General features: G+C 46.7%; 1 protein-coding gene across 2 annotated transcripts in view; it reads left to right on the forward strand.

Moving 5' to 3' along the window:
- The window catches only part of LOC135806207 (transcription initiation factor TFIID subunit 2-like), a 43436-nt gene that overhangs the window by 6046 nt on the left and 22751 nt on the right, over positions 1-14639 (forward strand). Inside the window, exons 4-18 of one of the 2 annotated variants that reach the window (XM_065320363.1) lie at positions 1320-1399; positions 1641-1762; positions 2405-2502; positions 3288-3331; positions 3882-3990; positions 4235-4320; positions 4649-4751; positions 5175-5293; positions 5913-6026; positions 6518-6617; positions 6838-6961; positions 10379-10566; positions 11356-11619; positions 13087-13196; positions 14085-14150. In XM_065320363.1, coding sequence (XP_065176435.1) covers positions 1320-1399; positions 1641-1762; positions 2405-2502; positions 3288-3331; positions 3882-3990; positions 4235-4320; positions 4649-4751; positions 5175-5293; positions 5913-6026; positions 6518-6617; positions 6838-6961; positions 10379-10566; positions 11356-11619; positions 13087-13196; positions 14085-14150 — 1727 coding nt within the window. Of the gene's footprint in view, positions 1-1313; positions 1400-1640; positions 1763-2404; positions 2503-3287; positions 3332-3881; positions 3991-4234; positions 4321-4648; positions 4752-5174; positions 5294-5912; positions 6027-6517; positions 6618-6837; positions 6962-10378; positions 10567-11355; positions 11620-13086; positions 13197-14084; positions 14151-14639 lie in introns of both variants that reach the window. The other variant, XM_065320362.1, reaches the window with a different exon arrangement.

The raw sequence follows: 14639 nt of genomic DNA on the forward strand, positions 1-14639 counted from the left end.
AGGCAGGCCCTATCAATAGTTACTGTTTCCCCTGCATCTGTGAACTCGGGGCATTTGCAGTCGGTTCAGAAAACGACTCTACGTGCGGTGCGCTATGCAATTGTGCGTACGCGCATGGTGGTACCCATTATTTTTTCCTGAACAGACTGTAGGGCACTGTAGGGCACGCTGCACATGGGACCCAGCATTGCTGTATATACGCATGATGGAACCTAGCATTGCTGCTGCATACACTAGTTATTATATTATACATGTACATGTGGTAACAACTCAGCTGCTCTACTATGGCGTGACTGCAACACTCCCAACAGCAGTAACTTGCAAGCAGTGTAGCCTACTACAATACCTGTACATATACTGCATAGAGGATGAGTATGGATGACTACAATGTAGTGTTACATGGTTTCCACGGTCATGTGCCATTGTATCAGTTAGAATGCGACCTGATGAACATGGCAGCTGCGGCTTTGTACATCCCTTGCGTTGGGAACAACGGGCGTGTAGTGTATTTGGCGCTGTCGTGTTTGCGAGGCCGAGCTTCATCTGCTGCAGCTGTGTGCGTGGACTTGTAATCAATATGCAGAATTGCATTGGGACTTGTGAGTGCACTGCTCATGCAGCAGTTGTTCGTGTCACACAATCGTTAGTAATCCTAGCTGTTTGCACTGCTCTACAGTGTTGACCGCAGCTGTAGATGACTCTGCATGTCCTGTGCTCGTATAGGACAGTGCTGCTCAATGAAATCCGATCAATGCCAGTGAATGCCATGCTGGGCGCTGTGCGCCCCGCCTTAGATCTGCAAATGCTGGGATGGTGAACTGGTGCAAGGCGCAAACTTGTTTCACGCGATCGGATTCATTGAGCAGCACTGTACTACTTGGCGGTCTTGCCCTTTTAAGAGCAAGATTGGCTGCTATATGGCCAAGCGACAGCAATCAATTTGGTTAAAATTACATGGATTGCGGTCGCTTCGCCGTATACTTAGTAACAGCTCTGTGAATGCATGTATGTACATGTATATTGGCCTGCCAAAGGTGTTTGTGATTCATAATTTTAAGTATTTGTGTCGATGTCAATGCACTTGATTTCATTTTTTTCTGTACACATTTCAAAGCTGTGAAACTGATGGCTTTCTAGCACAAACCGGTTTCTAAGGGTTCTACCCGGCGTGGGTTTCTTCCTCGCTCTCATCACAGTACTGCTTGTCTTGTCTGTCGTTGTAAAACGATAATCCATCTTCCACCGTTGCTCTGCAAATGTTTGTGTGTGTTCGGCACACCATTGTGTGTTTCCTTGACTGTCATTGGGCAATACATATAATCCGTGCAACGGTTGCTGGCATCAGCGTATCCTTTGAGAGCAATGATCCACAAGTGCCGCTGTCTCGACCGTCGAAAAAGTAAGATTTGCACCGAACAGTGCAACTTATACTGTCTTGCACTGTCTGCATTGCGTGTTTGTATGTACAATGTTGGTTATACTGTTTTCCTGGGCACTCGTGCCTGACAAGGGCCCTAGAGATAGGCTGGCAATGGTTGCATAGATACTAAACGATTACAATACAACTTACTATTGGGTGTTGTGATCAAATAAGTGTGGATACATGTGTTCATTATTGACTCTTGTTTTGTGCATGACAGGCGGGCGCTGGATGCCTTTGCTGTCGGTCACCAGCAGGCGCTGAATTCCTCTCATTTGGATCTGGGTGGTAGCGGAGAGCTGGTATTGAGGTTGCCTCCTGACGTCCAGAGCCATATCCAGGGTAATGTCTATGGGGATAGTCTGTGTTGTGACGGTCAATGTCTGATGTGATGGTCGATGCATGACAAGTGGCGGGCACTATGCTAGAGTACCTGCTTGTATACTAGTATTGTTGAGATTTCGATGTGGGCTGTAGGTGGACTCCAGCGAGTTGTGCATGAGAAAAAAGGCTTCAAAAAGCATATACATGTAAAGTTGAACTTCGCTTTTTGGCCACCTCACCAACCCGACCACTGTCGCCCAGTCCCGGATTTTCCCCCATGAGCATACATCGCATACTGCACAGTGACTTTCATCGCTCAAACCACGTTGAAAATCAGACCACTTTGCCCGGTTCGAACTGCGGTCGAAATTCCGAGGTTCCACTGTACGTTCTTCCACTTAGGACATTCCATGAGCACCGGATTTTTTTAGAAGCTGGTGCGACCATACCCACCCTTACAGTGGCATCTGCCCCATAACTTATGTAAGGAAAGTCAATAAATTCATCATTGATACGTAATTATAACTACCCTGTCTTTGATTTGGTAGTTGTACTTTTAAGCAATGGGAATGAGGGATAACTTAGTCTCACTGTAGATGTCTTACACTGGATACCGCTGACTAAGATAGTACATTGTTCCTTGTCAATGCTGATGCACAGAACGCAAGCCATTGCAGGTGACTGTGGAGTTTAGCCTGGAGAAGCCTAAGAGTGGGCTACACTTTGTGATACCACCAGGTGATGGCTCGTTCACTAAGGTGAGCATTTTCTGCTTCTAATTGTAGCTGTGTGTGTGTGTGTGTGTGTGTGTGTGTGTGTGTGTGTGTGTGTGTGTGTGTGTGTGTGTGCCACCTTTGTTGGTTTCAGGGTTCATATACTTTCTATTTGAAGTATACATACCCGTTAACCATGGACTACTTCTGGCTAGATTAACTCTTGTGTAATCATGGTGCTAGTGAAGCTTGTATCAGATCCACTCTGATTTAGCCACCCACACTAGTAGCAAGTATTACCTTCACTGGGGGCAGGGGTACCTGCAGTTGGATCCCGGGACGGATACCCTGATGCCGTCAATCCTTTTTCTGCACCTTGTCCTCACCCACTTACTGAGGTGTGGTGAGCCCATAAGTGGGATCATTTTCAAGTCCACCCAGAGTTTTGGGGATTTCAGGTGGTGTCGGCCGTTGGGCGGTTCAATAGCCAATTGAGTCATCTTTGCAAGATTCCTTTTGAGTCTCTCTCCCCTCTCCCGGGGAGACCCACGTGACCAGTTTGGCAGTGAGCAACAAGTACAAGTGTGTGTGTGTGTGTGTGTGTGTGTGTGTGTGTGTGTGTGTGTGTGTGTGTGTGTGTGTGTGTGTGTGTGTGTGTGTGTGTGTGTGTGTGTGTGTGTGTGTTGACGTGTTAGTCTCTGGCTGTTGGCTTTGTAGTGTGACCACTCGTTTACTTATGTGTACAGTGTAGCTTTATCTCACGCGCTGTGCTCCGTCTCGCTATCATCCCTTGTTTAGTCTTGCTCTTCTTTCTCTGTGCTGTTCTTCAGCGCGGAGCACATGTTTTCTCGTACAGTTATGGCAACTCATCAAGGTGAGTTCTCTTGCTTGGTACGACCTGCCCATCATGTGGCCTTCATTTTTTATGCTATTGTTTGAAAAATTATAAACGCAATAAGTAGGGTGAGTTGCGCATTCAACACACACACACCATTCACTATGGTTCAGTGTCCTTGCGGAGGAGGCTGTTTGCAGTGCGGGAAGCCTGATCTGGTGGCACTAAACACGTCCATTTGTGAGTGCAATAAATAATTTCGAGCTTTTTGACGTACTGCACATGTATCGTATTGGTGGGGCCACATGAGTCAACTTCGGATAAGAAGTGCATGTACACGTACCTCGGATACTGCGTACTACGTACTTTTTCCACTCCTCGAGGGGGTACGTCTTATCCGAGTTCCACTGTATTTGTTGATTGACTGTCTTGACTTTGTTGTTCGTTTGGTATCCCTGTATGCCGTGTGCGTACATGTGTGTGTGTGTGTGTGTGTGTGTGTGTGTGTGTGTGTGTGTGTGTGTGTGTGTGTGTGCGTGCTCGTGTGTGTACACGTGCATGCATGCATGCATGCGTGTCCTGTATTCAGGATGTGGTTTCCCTGTGTTGACATGCTATCTGAGATCTGTACATGGGATATAGAGGTGACTGTGCCGTCTGACATGCTGGTTGTCAGCTGTGGAAAGTTGATGGAACAGGTAGGGGCGTTTGACGGCCATGGTGCGAGTACATGTTTAATTTAGTTAATATGAACTTATATGGCTGTGTGTTTGGTGTATGCTATGGCGTATGGTTAATGGACTTTTACGTGTGCATTATTATGTAGTTCCCTAGACTGTGCGTGACTAAGATTTCATGTATTCCTGACTGAAGAATGCCCGTTTCATTCTCCTTGCTTCGCATCATATTGCCCCACCCCTATATCACCTGTTTGCTGTACAGATTCTGTCGGATGATGAGCGACTGAAGACTTACGTATTCAACCTCTCTGTGCCCACATCGGCGTGCAAGATTGGATTGACAGCCGGGTGAGTGCTTTTTTCTTTCTTTTTTTCTCTACAAAATCCACATATCTCCAGACACTGGGGTGAATACTGGAGTGTGGTGGTGGGGCCCATTAAGCTCAGCCGACCAGAGGTCTCGGCTTCATAGCTCCACGGACGCTCTTGCTGCAAGAAGTACTCGTACATCTGTGCTTGCAGTCCGTGTTGTGAGATGCAGTGAACTGATGTGGCTGTATTTCTTGAATACTGGTACATTGATTAGTTTCACTTACTGGATCATCCCGGCGGCAGAGCACATCAATGAGTGAAGTATTCGTTTTCTCCTCGGCTCTTTTTCCTGTTTTGCGTGTAGTGCGTTCCAGGTGATCAGCGACCCCAAGGTTGAGGAGATGATGTACTTTTGTCCACCGGAGTTGGCTGGCCTAGTTCATCACTGCACCTCCTTCATGCATGAAGTGAGTTACATGTAGTAGTCATGCATTCCTTATTCCTTCTGATACTAGTGACCCTCGGGGGAATTGATGGTGAAGAAAGGTGAAAGTTTTTTGAAGTGATTTCCAGCTGTCCACACTTCTCAACTGTTCTTGCTGTAGGTGTACGTTTATTTGCTTTTTTTGTATATCACCTTTCTATCCTTCAACGAGTGACTCCACTTCAGCCATCACCCCACCTTTGCTCTCTCTCTGTGGCCGACCTTGATACGTTGCCACGGCACACCGTCAGAAAAGCGAGATTTCCATAGAGAATGTGATGGTGGCGGTGGCAGTGGTGGCGGTGGCAGTGGCAGTGGTGGTGGTGATGCCCTGGTGGGATTGTCGTGGAGTTATCTTGGTTAAAATGCTGCTGCTTACTCTTCTTCCTTTTCCCTTCCTCTGCAGGTGTTTGGCTTTTATCAGGACTTTCTGAGTACCAATTATCCGTACACTTGCTTCAAGGTTGTGTTTGTGGATGAGGGCTATACCGACCTAGCAAGCTATGCCAGCATGTCTATTATCAGGTACTGTCAGACGAGACTTGTGAGCAATGTTTCTACACCAGTCAATTCCTCATATTCATGACCAGAGTGCTATGGTGTGTGGGCTTACATTGTTGGGTCACTCGATGTGTGTGTGTGTGTGTGTGTGTGTGTGTGTGTGTGTGTGTGTGTGTGTGTGTGTGTGCGTGCGTGTGTGTGTGTGTGTGTGTGTGTGTGTGTGTGTGTGTGTGTGTGTGTATGAGGTGTGTGTGTGTGTGTGTGTGTTTCATTGTGAGAAGCGGGCAAGTCGTATGTCCCTCAGCGTAGCTGTGGGAATAGTTGCAGCTTGTGTTGTAAATTGTAGCTTATGTCCGACAACGACCTGGCAATCTTCGAACATTCTTTACAACATCTCTAGCCTATTCTTCATGGCTTGTTGGTCTTCAGTACATACCATCACCTCTCATCTGCGTACTAGTATATTCCCTATCAATCTCTGCTGTGCTATCTGCACATCTAACTTAATCGCTTCATCCTATTGTTATCATAGGCACACACCCCGTGTTCATCAATGTTGCCTGGAGTTTTGCTAGAGCCATGAAACTGAAGCATTTCATTGCCATTGTCAACTTATGGTTTGTCTCTTGTATTGTTTTGCCAGCGTGTATGCCCTCCACTCTCCTCGCTATATTGAGCAAACTGTGGCAAGCAGGCAGCTGTTATCACTTGCCCTTGCACAGCAATACTTTGGATGCTTCTTGTGTCCAAAGTCTTGGTAAGTAGCTGATTGAGGCATCATCATGTACGCAAAGCGTGCAAAATATGGCCTTTACTGTATCTCGTCTAGCTTGTAAAGATCTTCAAATCCTGATTTTCATGCAATGGTGGATGCCACCAACGTCTGTATCTCTTTGGATCCATTCAGGTTGTAAGTGAGATGCTGCAGTAGTTCAAAGTATGTATCATTTTGATGCCATGTACTGAGTACATGTGTATACTGTTGTACTGTACGTAAGGTCCTCTATATTGGGCATGCTTGTTCGAAAGTTGGAAGGAACCTTTTTGTTGTTGTTGTTGTTGTTGTTGTTGTTGTTGTTGTTGTTGTTGTTGTTGTTGTTGTTGTTGTTGTTGTTGTTGTTGTTGTTGTTGTTGTTGTTGTTGTTGTTGTTGTGATGGCATTGTATGCAACATTGGATCTTGAGCGAATACTCACTTTAATATATGTTGCTCTCCGCCGTGTTGCTCTCCGCTTGTGCTGTTCTTTAGGAATGAGGTTTGGTTGTCAACGGGTGCCGCAGCATACATTCAGCTGATGTTCCAACGCCGAATGTTTGGCAACAGTCACTACCGATGTCTGCTCAAACAGGTATGACTTAGTCTTTTGTATGGCCCTTCTGCTAACCTGTTGGGCACTAACAAGCCATAAGGCCCTCCCTGTCATGCACTAACCTATAATTATTTCGTGTGGCAGTTTTGCCACATTTTGAAGTTGTGCAATTTGTCTCTCAGCCCATTTTTATTCATTGTCTTCTTTACTACTCTGCTCGTCTCCTGTCTGGTATGACTTGTTGTGCGTGTGTGTTCAGGCCGTGGATCGTGTTTGTCAGTTAGAGAATCAGACCGGTGGTATCCCTGCCCTCCACCCAAGAAAGCTTTCTGAGTTACCATCAACAGAAAGTGGCGGCACTGCGCCAGCCGAGCAAGAGCAACGTGAGTGAAGAGATTGGATCATGGAATATCATGTACATGGTTGCATTGTGTTCACCCCTCATTAGTTGAGCTTGAGTAGGCTATTAGAAAGATTGTGTCTGAAGAGCACCGCTGATATAGTACTCTCCAGGCCAAACCATCACCAGGGGTACAAACTTACAGAGACGCTCCGTTTCCAGCGCGACAAACACCTCGTGAACACCAGATACATGTAACAGCATGAGTCAGTGTCGCTCCTGGACGATGAGAACTGACGTTGAGGACCCTCGGTCATTCGCAACGCTGTCACCTCTAAGCCAGCTACTTCAAAGTAGTCGCAAGCCCGCGGTGGGCACAACAGTACGAGATAGTGGTATTGACTTCGGCGATTATTTAAATCATTGTATTAAAAAAGTTAAAACGAAATAAAACCCCAGGAGGAACCTTTAAACACTGTGTGTGTTAATGGCAACCCAGCCACTAAAATTTTATGTTTAAAATATCCCCTCAAATCTCAATCTCTCAAATCTTCACAACGAAACTGTACAAGTCTATTGTTCTTGCCTCTCATTGATGGTATCGCACTGGCCTCTGGAGATTTGCCCGATTGCGTAAATTGTACCCACCTGCTTGTGGTACGATTGTAACTACCGGCACTACAGAAACTGCCGGAACAGCCGGAGACAGAACTGCGTATTGCACATAGTCAATTAACGCTGGTTGAGGTAAGCGTGTTGACGCTGTAGCGTGCTGCGCCTCTGGTATTTGAGCCGTTGGCTTGAGCCGGTTGATGTGCACCACCTGGATTTGCCCTGTATCACAGTGTTCAATTCGATATACAACGTCATCGATTACCTCGACAACTCTGTACGGCTTGGTCCATGGCTTGTGAAACTTCTTTGTGCAACCAGTTTTTACGACAGGATTGTGGAGACGCACCTTGTCATTCACTGCAAACCGAGGCTTGGTTCACTTTCCATCATAATAGTCCTTTCTCGCGTCTCTGTGCCTTTTCACCAGCTGAATGGGCATGTGAATATGACTGCTGCAAGGAAAGCTCAAGATCATTCATAAAATCTGGTACAGACTTAACATGCTCTCTGGAATTGTTGAACATGACATCCACGGTCAATCTCAGCTCTCTGTCGAACATGTAACCTGGATGGGGTTTCCTTAGTTGAGCCGTGAATACTACTCCAACAAGCTAGCAAACACCATGAATGTTCAGATCCCAATCATTGTGGTTTACATTCACTCTAGCGAGTAGCATACTCTCTGAAGTTCCATTCCTTGGTTCAACGAAGCCATCGCCGGAGGGGTGATACGGTGTTGTGCGCGTCTCTTTATTTCTAACAATTCACAGATGTGCTTGACAAGACGAGACTCAAATTGTGCACCCTGGTCTGTATGAATGGACACAGGCATGCCACACCGACCCATCGACTAAATCCGATGCAATCGTTCTGGCTGGCATATCTTAAACTGCAAATGCTTCTACCCACTTTGTGAAATACATGTAATCGGAAATTACAACAATGTCCATGTTATCTCTGTCTGTCCTCGGTAACGGTACCATTTAAGGCCATGATATTCATCGCAATGCGCTGAAGAGTGAACGATGGCTGGCTAACCTGCATCTGTGCTTTGACGGCCGGTGCTGGATTATGCCTAGCGGAACAGAGTTCACGCGTGTTGCAGTGAATCTCAACAGCAGAAGACATCAGTGGCCAATAAAATCTACTCTTGATTTTCTGCAGGGTTTGTTCACTTGCAAGGTGTCCGCAACCAGAATTATTGTGAAGACTTGTCAAAACTCGACCACGGAAGGCAGCCGGCAGCACAAGTTGCTAATATAATTTGCTACCATCTTCTGACGTGAAATGTCGATACAGTATGCCATCATCTAGAACAAGCCGATTCCATTGACTCCAAAGTCTGAGTAACACAATAGACACTTCCTTCAGTGCACTAGGAAGTGTTCACCCCCAGGGGTCCGGAGGCCTTCACGGGTCTCCTGTATCACTACGCTTTGGTCTGTCTAAGAAAGCCTGTTGCCAGCCAATCATGACATCAATATCAGGGTCATCAGCTTGTGCTCTGCCAATATCTTCCGCATTAAAAAAATCTGCCCAATTGCTTCCAAGTAAATTGCTATCAACATCTGCATGTTCTGCAGTGTTCTGCAGTTATATACAATAGCTGTGTGTATGTGTGTGTGTGTGTGTGTGTGTGTGTGTGTGTGTATGTGTGTGTGTGCCAGCTAGTTCGGTTGGTGGGTACACTTATGCCTGATTGTGTTGGGTCTGTTGCCAATGGGCTCGGCTGCTTGAAGGTGTAATGTTGTACCTGCCACCTTTGTTGGTTCCAGGGTTCATATACTTTCTATTTGAAGTATACATACCTTTTAACCATGGACTGCTTCTGGCTAGATTAACTCTTGTGTAATCAATGGTGCTAGTGAAGCTTATATCAGATCCACTCTGATTCAGCCACCCACACTAGTAGCAAGTATTACCTTCACTGGGGGCAGGGGTAACTGCAGTTGGATCCCTGGACGGATACCCCAGGCGCGTAGCACTGCCTTTGGAGGTGGTCCGGTTGGAGGGGGTCTGGGGGTGTCCCCCGGGAAAATTTTAAAATTAGGGTGCAAAATCCTGCATTCTGGGCACTTCTGGGCGAAAAAGTGGTCCGGCCAAAGCCTGACCGGCCGGACCGGCTGCTACGCCCCTATACCCTGATGCCGTCAATCCTTTTTCTGCACCTTGTCCTCACCCACTTACTGAGGTGTGGTAAGCCCATAAGTGGGATCATTTTCAAGTCCACCCAGAGTTTTGGGGATTTCAGGGGTGTCGGCCGTTGGGCGGTTCAATAGCCAATTGAGTCATCTTTCCAAGATTCCTTTTGAGTCTCTCTCCCCTCTCCCGGGGAGACCCACGTGACCAGTTTTGGCAGTGAACAACAAGTACAAGTATGTGTGTGTGTGTGTGTGTGTGTGTGTGTGTGTGTGTGTGTGTGTGTGTGTGTGTGTGTGTGTGTGTGTGTGTGTGTGTCTTTTCTTTCATTCTCCTGGGTGGTTACCAACAGCCAGTGCATGCCGGAGTATGTGGTGTGATGTGTGTGCGTGAAAAAAAAATGAAAAAGACCAAAAAGTAGGGATTCACTGGCCAGAAAAAACCACTTCATAGCTGTGTGGTGTATACCAGGCTGAATAGTGGCGGTCAATTCTTCAGCCTTGCAAGCTGTTGAATGGTGCAATCCCAGCACAAGCTGCTATGGCTTCTGCTGTAGCATCGCTATCATCGCCTCCGGCGATGGGCGTCAAAAGAAAGAAATGGTCAAATGGTGTGTGTGTGTGTGTGTGTGTGTGTGTGTGTGTGTGTGTGTGTGTGTGTGTGTGTGTGTGTGTGTGTGTGTGTGTGTGTCACTGGGTGTCCATAGAGCATCGTCACAACGAAGACAGCCGCTCGTCTTCGCTGCACCCGCACGCACTGCACGGCGGTGCATCGGCATGGTCATCGGACACATTTGGCCGTGATCGCATAGCTCTGCAGCAGGGACAGGATCAGAAGTCCTTGCTTGTCATGCACATGCTGGCGGCGCACACAGGACAAGATTGTGTCATGCAGGTATGCATGCACTTACCACTCACTGGATACTGGATAGCACTGCATTGTGCATTATACTACTTGTAGGATGACCTATTGCTCTTGGTTTTCTGCATTTCGTGCATACATGTGTAAGTGGACCAAGCACATTGATTCTCACATTCAGATGCCTCAGACTGTTTAGTGCCTTGGCATGAGAGTGTTTTCTTCTTTGAAGTAGGTTTTCAGCTGGGATTGTGTTTAGGAGGTAGATGTACTCATGCAGGGTTCTAGCCAAACTGGGTAGGGGGGGGGGGGGGGGGGGGGGCAGCGCCCGCCCCCCCCCCCCCCCCCCCGTGAAAGTGCCCCCCCCCCACTACTCATTTTCCAATTTTTGTGCTTTTTCATGCCATTCAACGAAAATGCAGTCGATAGTCTAGTACTAGAGGGTTTGTAAAGGCACATTTATCTGGAGTGAAGTCAGGTGTTCGCCCCGTACTTTGCATTTCGCATTGCAAGACAGTTTTTTTCAAAATGGAAAAATGGGTTACAGGGTACTAGTAACTGTCCCCCCCCCCCCCCCCCCCTACTATTTTGACCTGGCTAGAACCCTGCCATGTCAATTGCACCATATTTGTACTTGACAGGTAAATACGCACCTTGAACGTGTGGACCTTAGACATTCGGTTGCTGAAAGCCAATGTATTGCAAGTGTTTGGCAAGGAAGAATATACTGTGTTGTGATGTATTTTGTTTTTTAAATTACAGTACAGTGTGTTAACAACATGGTGCAATGTATTTTGTCTGTTTCACCGTGGGTTATGATTTCAGGCGTTCAACAAGCTACTGGCCCTGGGAGTAGCGGCGTCGGAGCAGTCCATCATCTGCGGTGCCTGGAACAATGTACTGCTGAGTACGGACACGTTTGTGCGTGCTGTCACGTCTGTCTCTGGAAAGACGCTGGACACCTTCTTGCGCTACTGGGTGTATCAGAGCGGATGTGCCAATTTTGTGGCAAAGTTCTCGTACAACCGGAAGCGAAACGGCTTGGAAGTGCATGTCCATCAAGATGCGCCGTCCAACCGTAGATATGCTGTTAGTATTAGACTATTACGTGCTTGGGTTTTGCTCTCCTTGTATAAGTAGTTATGTGTATGTGTGTGTACGTGTGTGTATGTATGTGTGTGTGAGTGTATGTGTGTGTGAGTGTATGTGTACGTGTGCGTATGTGTGTGTGTGTGTGCGCGTGTGTGTGTGCATGTGTGCGCGCGCGTGTGTGTATGTGTGTGTGTGCGTGCACACGTACGTGCGTGTGCGTGTGTTTGTGTGTGTGTGCGTGTGTGTGTGCGTGTGTGTGTGTGTGTGTGTGTGTGTGTGTGTGTGTGTGTGTGTGTGTGTGTGTGTGTTAGGGAGTAAGCATGCCAGTGCAAAGTATACCGTATTATCTCTAATATAAGCACAGTCTCCAATAATAGCACGTCTCCAATAATAGAACACCTTGGGGCGGCATTCAAAAAATAAAGTGCTCAGTCTCCATTATAAGCACACTGTGTTAATTCATTATCTGTATCGGCGAAAAAAACCCTGAAATGTGTGTGTCTGACATGAATTTGGCATGGCAACATGCCTCTGAAATGGGGTTGAAATAATAATGGAACAGTCTCCAATAAAGGAACGTCTCCATTAATAGCACGGGGCGGAGGTACATTGAAAAAATAAAGGACCGTGCTTATATTAGAGACTAGCAGCACCCGGCCAGCGTTGCCTGGCCGAACGTGGCATGCGGGTGAAGCAAGTACATGAACAGCACACGTGGTCAGCACGTGGTGGTGGCTACACGATTCGCACGCTTCGCGTGCTCAGGGCTTCTGTGGCTGCTTCCGCTAGCTACACGATTCGCACGCTTCGCGTGCTCAGTGCTTCTGCGGCCGCTAGCTACACTGTTCGCACGCTTCGCGTGCTGAGGGCAGCGCTGCTCCGCAGCGCTTCTGCGTAACACACAGACAAACACACGTCACAGGTGCCTCTTCTTTATAGTATATATAATACGGTATGCATGTTTGCATAGAAACTTAGAAAGAGAACTGACTTGTTCCTGGGTGACCTTGAATCTTGCTTCACATTTTGTACATGTCAGTGTCTATGACTATATTGCTTGTGCTGTATAAGTACTGGGTGCTATATACTACAATACAGTACATGCATGCACTTTGGGTTGGATTTCTAAGCGCAACTGCACATGTATGCTATGTGTAGTGAGACAAGTGGGTCTGACTTGGAGCAACTGCTGTGATGTACATGAACTGAAATGATGCTATGGGTAAATCCCAGTCGGAATGCTCTTTTAGTGTGAGTGGTTGTCAGTGTATTTGATTCTGTGTGCGCGCGTGCGTGTATGTGCGTGTGTATGTATGTATGTGCGTGTGTGTGTGTGTGTGTGTGTGTGCGCGCGTGCATGTGAGTGTGTGTGTGTGCGTGTGTGTGTGTGCGTGTGTGTGTGTGTGTGTGTGTGTGTGTGTGTGTGCGTTCATATCTTTACTTGTGTTTGTGTTGAACTTTCAGGGTCCGCTGACTATCAATGTTCAAGAACTTGATGGCTCTTTTCAGCATGTTATTCAAGTAGAGGCTGTTGACAGGTCCTATGAGATACCATGCCACTCGAAGGCCCGCCGGTACGTGTAGCATACTGCACAATGTGTGTGTGCAGCTGTTCCCTTCTCTTGCCTGCTGCTTTATACATGATCATTGCCAACACGGTATACCAGCAGCGGTTTGATTTCGACCAGGAATAACATCAAGTTAAATCTCTGCTGAAATTTCCCAGGTTTATGCAGCCATGCACATAGACGGGTTTGCCAGAGTGCTTCTGATGACCAATCAAACAGTGAGGTGCTTGCTTGTCTAGGGTCAAGATAGCTTTCAACGGCAAGCAACAACTTACCATGATGTCTGCAAGTGCATTCCTGAGCTTGACTAGAATATCATTTGCTGCTCGGGCGGATTGTAGTTCATGATTGTTCTGTGTCACACAATATGATCTGACTTCTATAAAGGTAGATGTAGAGTGCTTGTACTTGTTCATGCATTTGGTACAGTAACGTTTGGCGAGTGAATTGGCCACTTAGATAAACACATACTGTGCTGTGGGGAGACCAAAGGGAAGAACACAGAACTCATACTATACAACATCACCTTTCATAGTGCAATGGAACCCCAGGAAATTTCTGTGTCCCTAAGAAATGGTGATGTGGCGATAGCCAATTTCGAATCAAATGTGAGATAATCCCTGCCATATATACCCAACACAATTTTAACATCTGCCAGCTTGAATTTTAATGATGTGAAGTACATGTTCAGATAGCGAATGTCTAAATTAGGTATCACGTCTGTTTCCATTGTCACAATACCCGGAGCGTTACATACTCACCTGCCCATAGATTCCCTGACCACTCCCCCCCCCCCCCCCACACACACACACAAGGCTAAGTACAGGCTCTTCCACAAACTTGTTCAGTATATTGTGCTGGATCTTATTCCTTTATGCCGTACTGCTTCTTCAGCACAAAGAAGAAGCGTATTGCCCTGGTTACGGGTGAAGAAGTGGACATGGATCTCTCACTGGTGGAGTAAGCGCTGTGCTGTGATTATTACTACTCCTATAAACTGTAGTGGCATCTTTGTACAGGCCTTGGTGTCTGCGTAGATGTGCACTAAGAGCTGAGGATATGAACCTTCACCACTGTGTGTTTGTTCTCAATGTGCTCCTGCGTTCCTAGCACGGCATGAGAGATCAGGAAAGCATTGTTTGATGGTAGTAACTTTCTCTGTTTGCTTCGGCTGCAGTCTGTTAAGCTTGCCATTCGTGGAGTCATGATGACATGTAACAATGCCTGCAGCACTTGTTGTCTATAAAGGGGGTTTCCGTTATTGGTTCACACCAGACAATCAGAAATACCAGTTTATTAGAGTCTGTAAAGCATATATCTCACGGGACGAGGACAGAATTATTAGACCTCAACATTAGGGAATGTATTCGACTTCTCATTAGGACAAGGGTTCGACTTCTGACTAGATTATCGAAGTTTGGTTATCTTAGAGTGAACTAGAATAGAATG

Source organism: Sycon ciliatum, chromosome 1 (genome assembly GCF_964019385.1).
Source record: "Sycon ciliatum chromosome 1, ocSycCili1.1, whole genome shotgun sequence".
Taxonomy (NCBI): domain Eukaryota; kingdom Metazoa; phylum Porifera; class Calcarea; order Leucosolenida; family Sycettidae; genus Sycon; species Sycon ciliatum.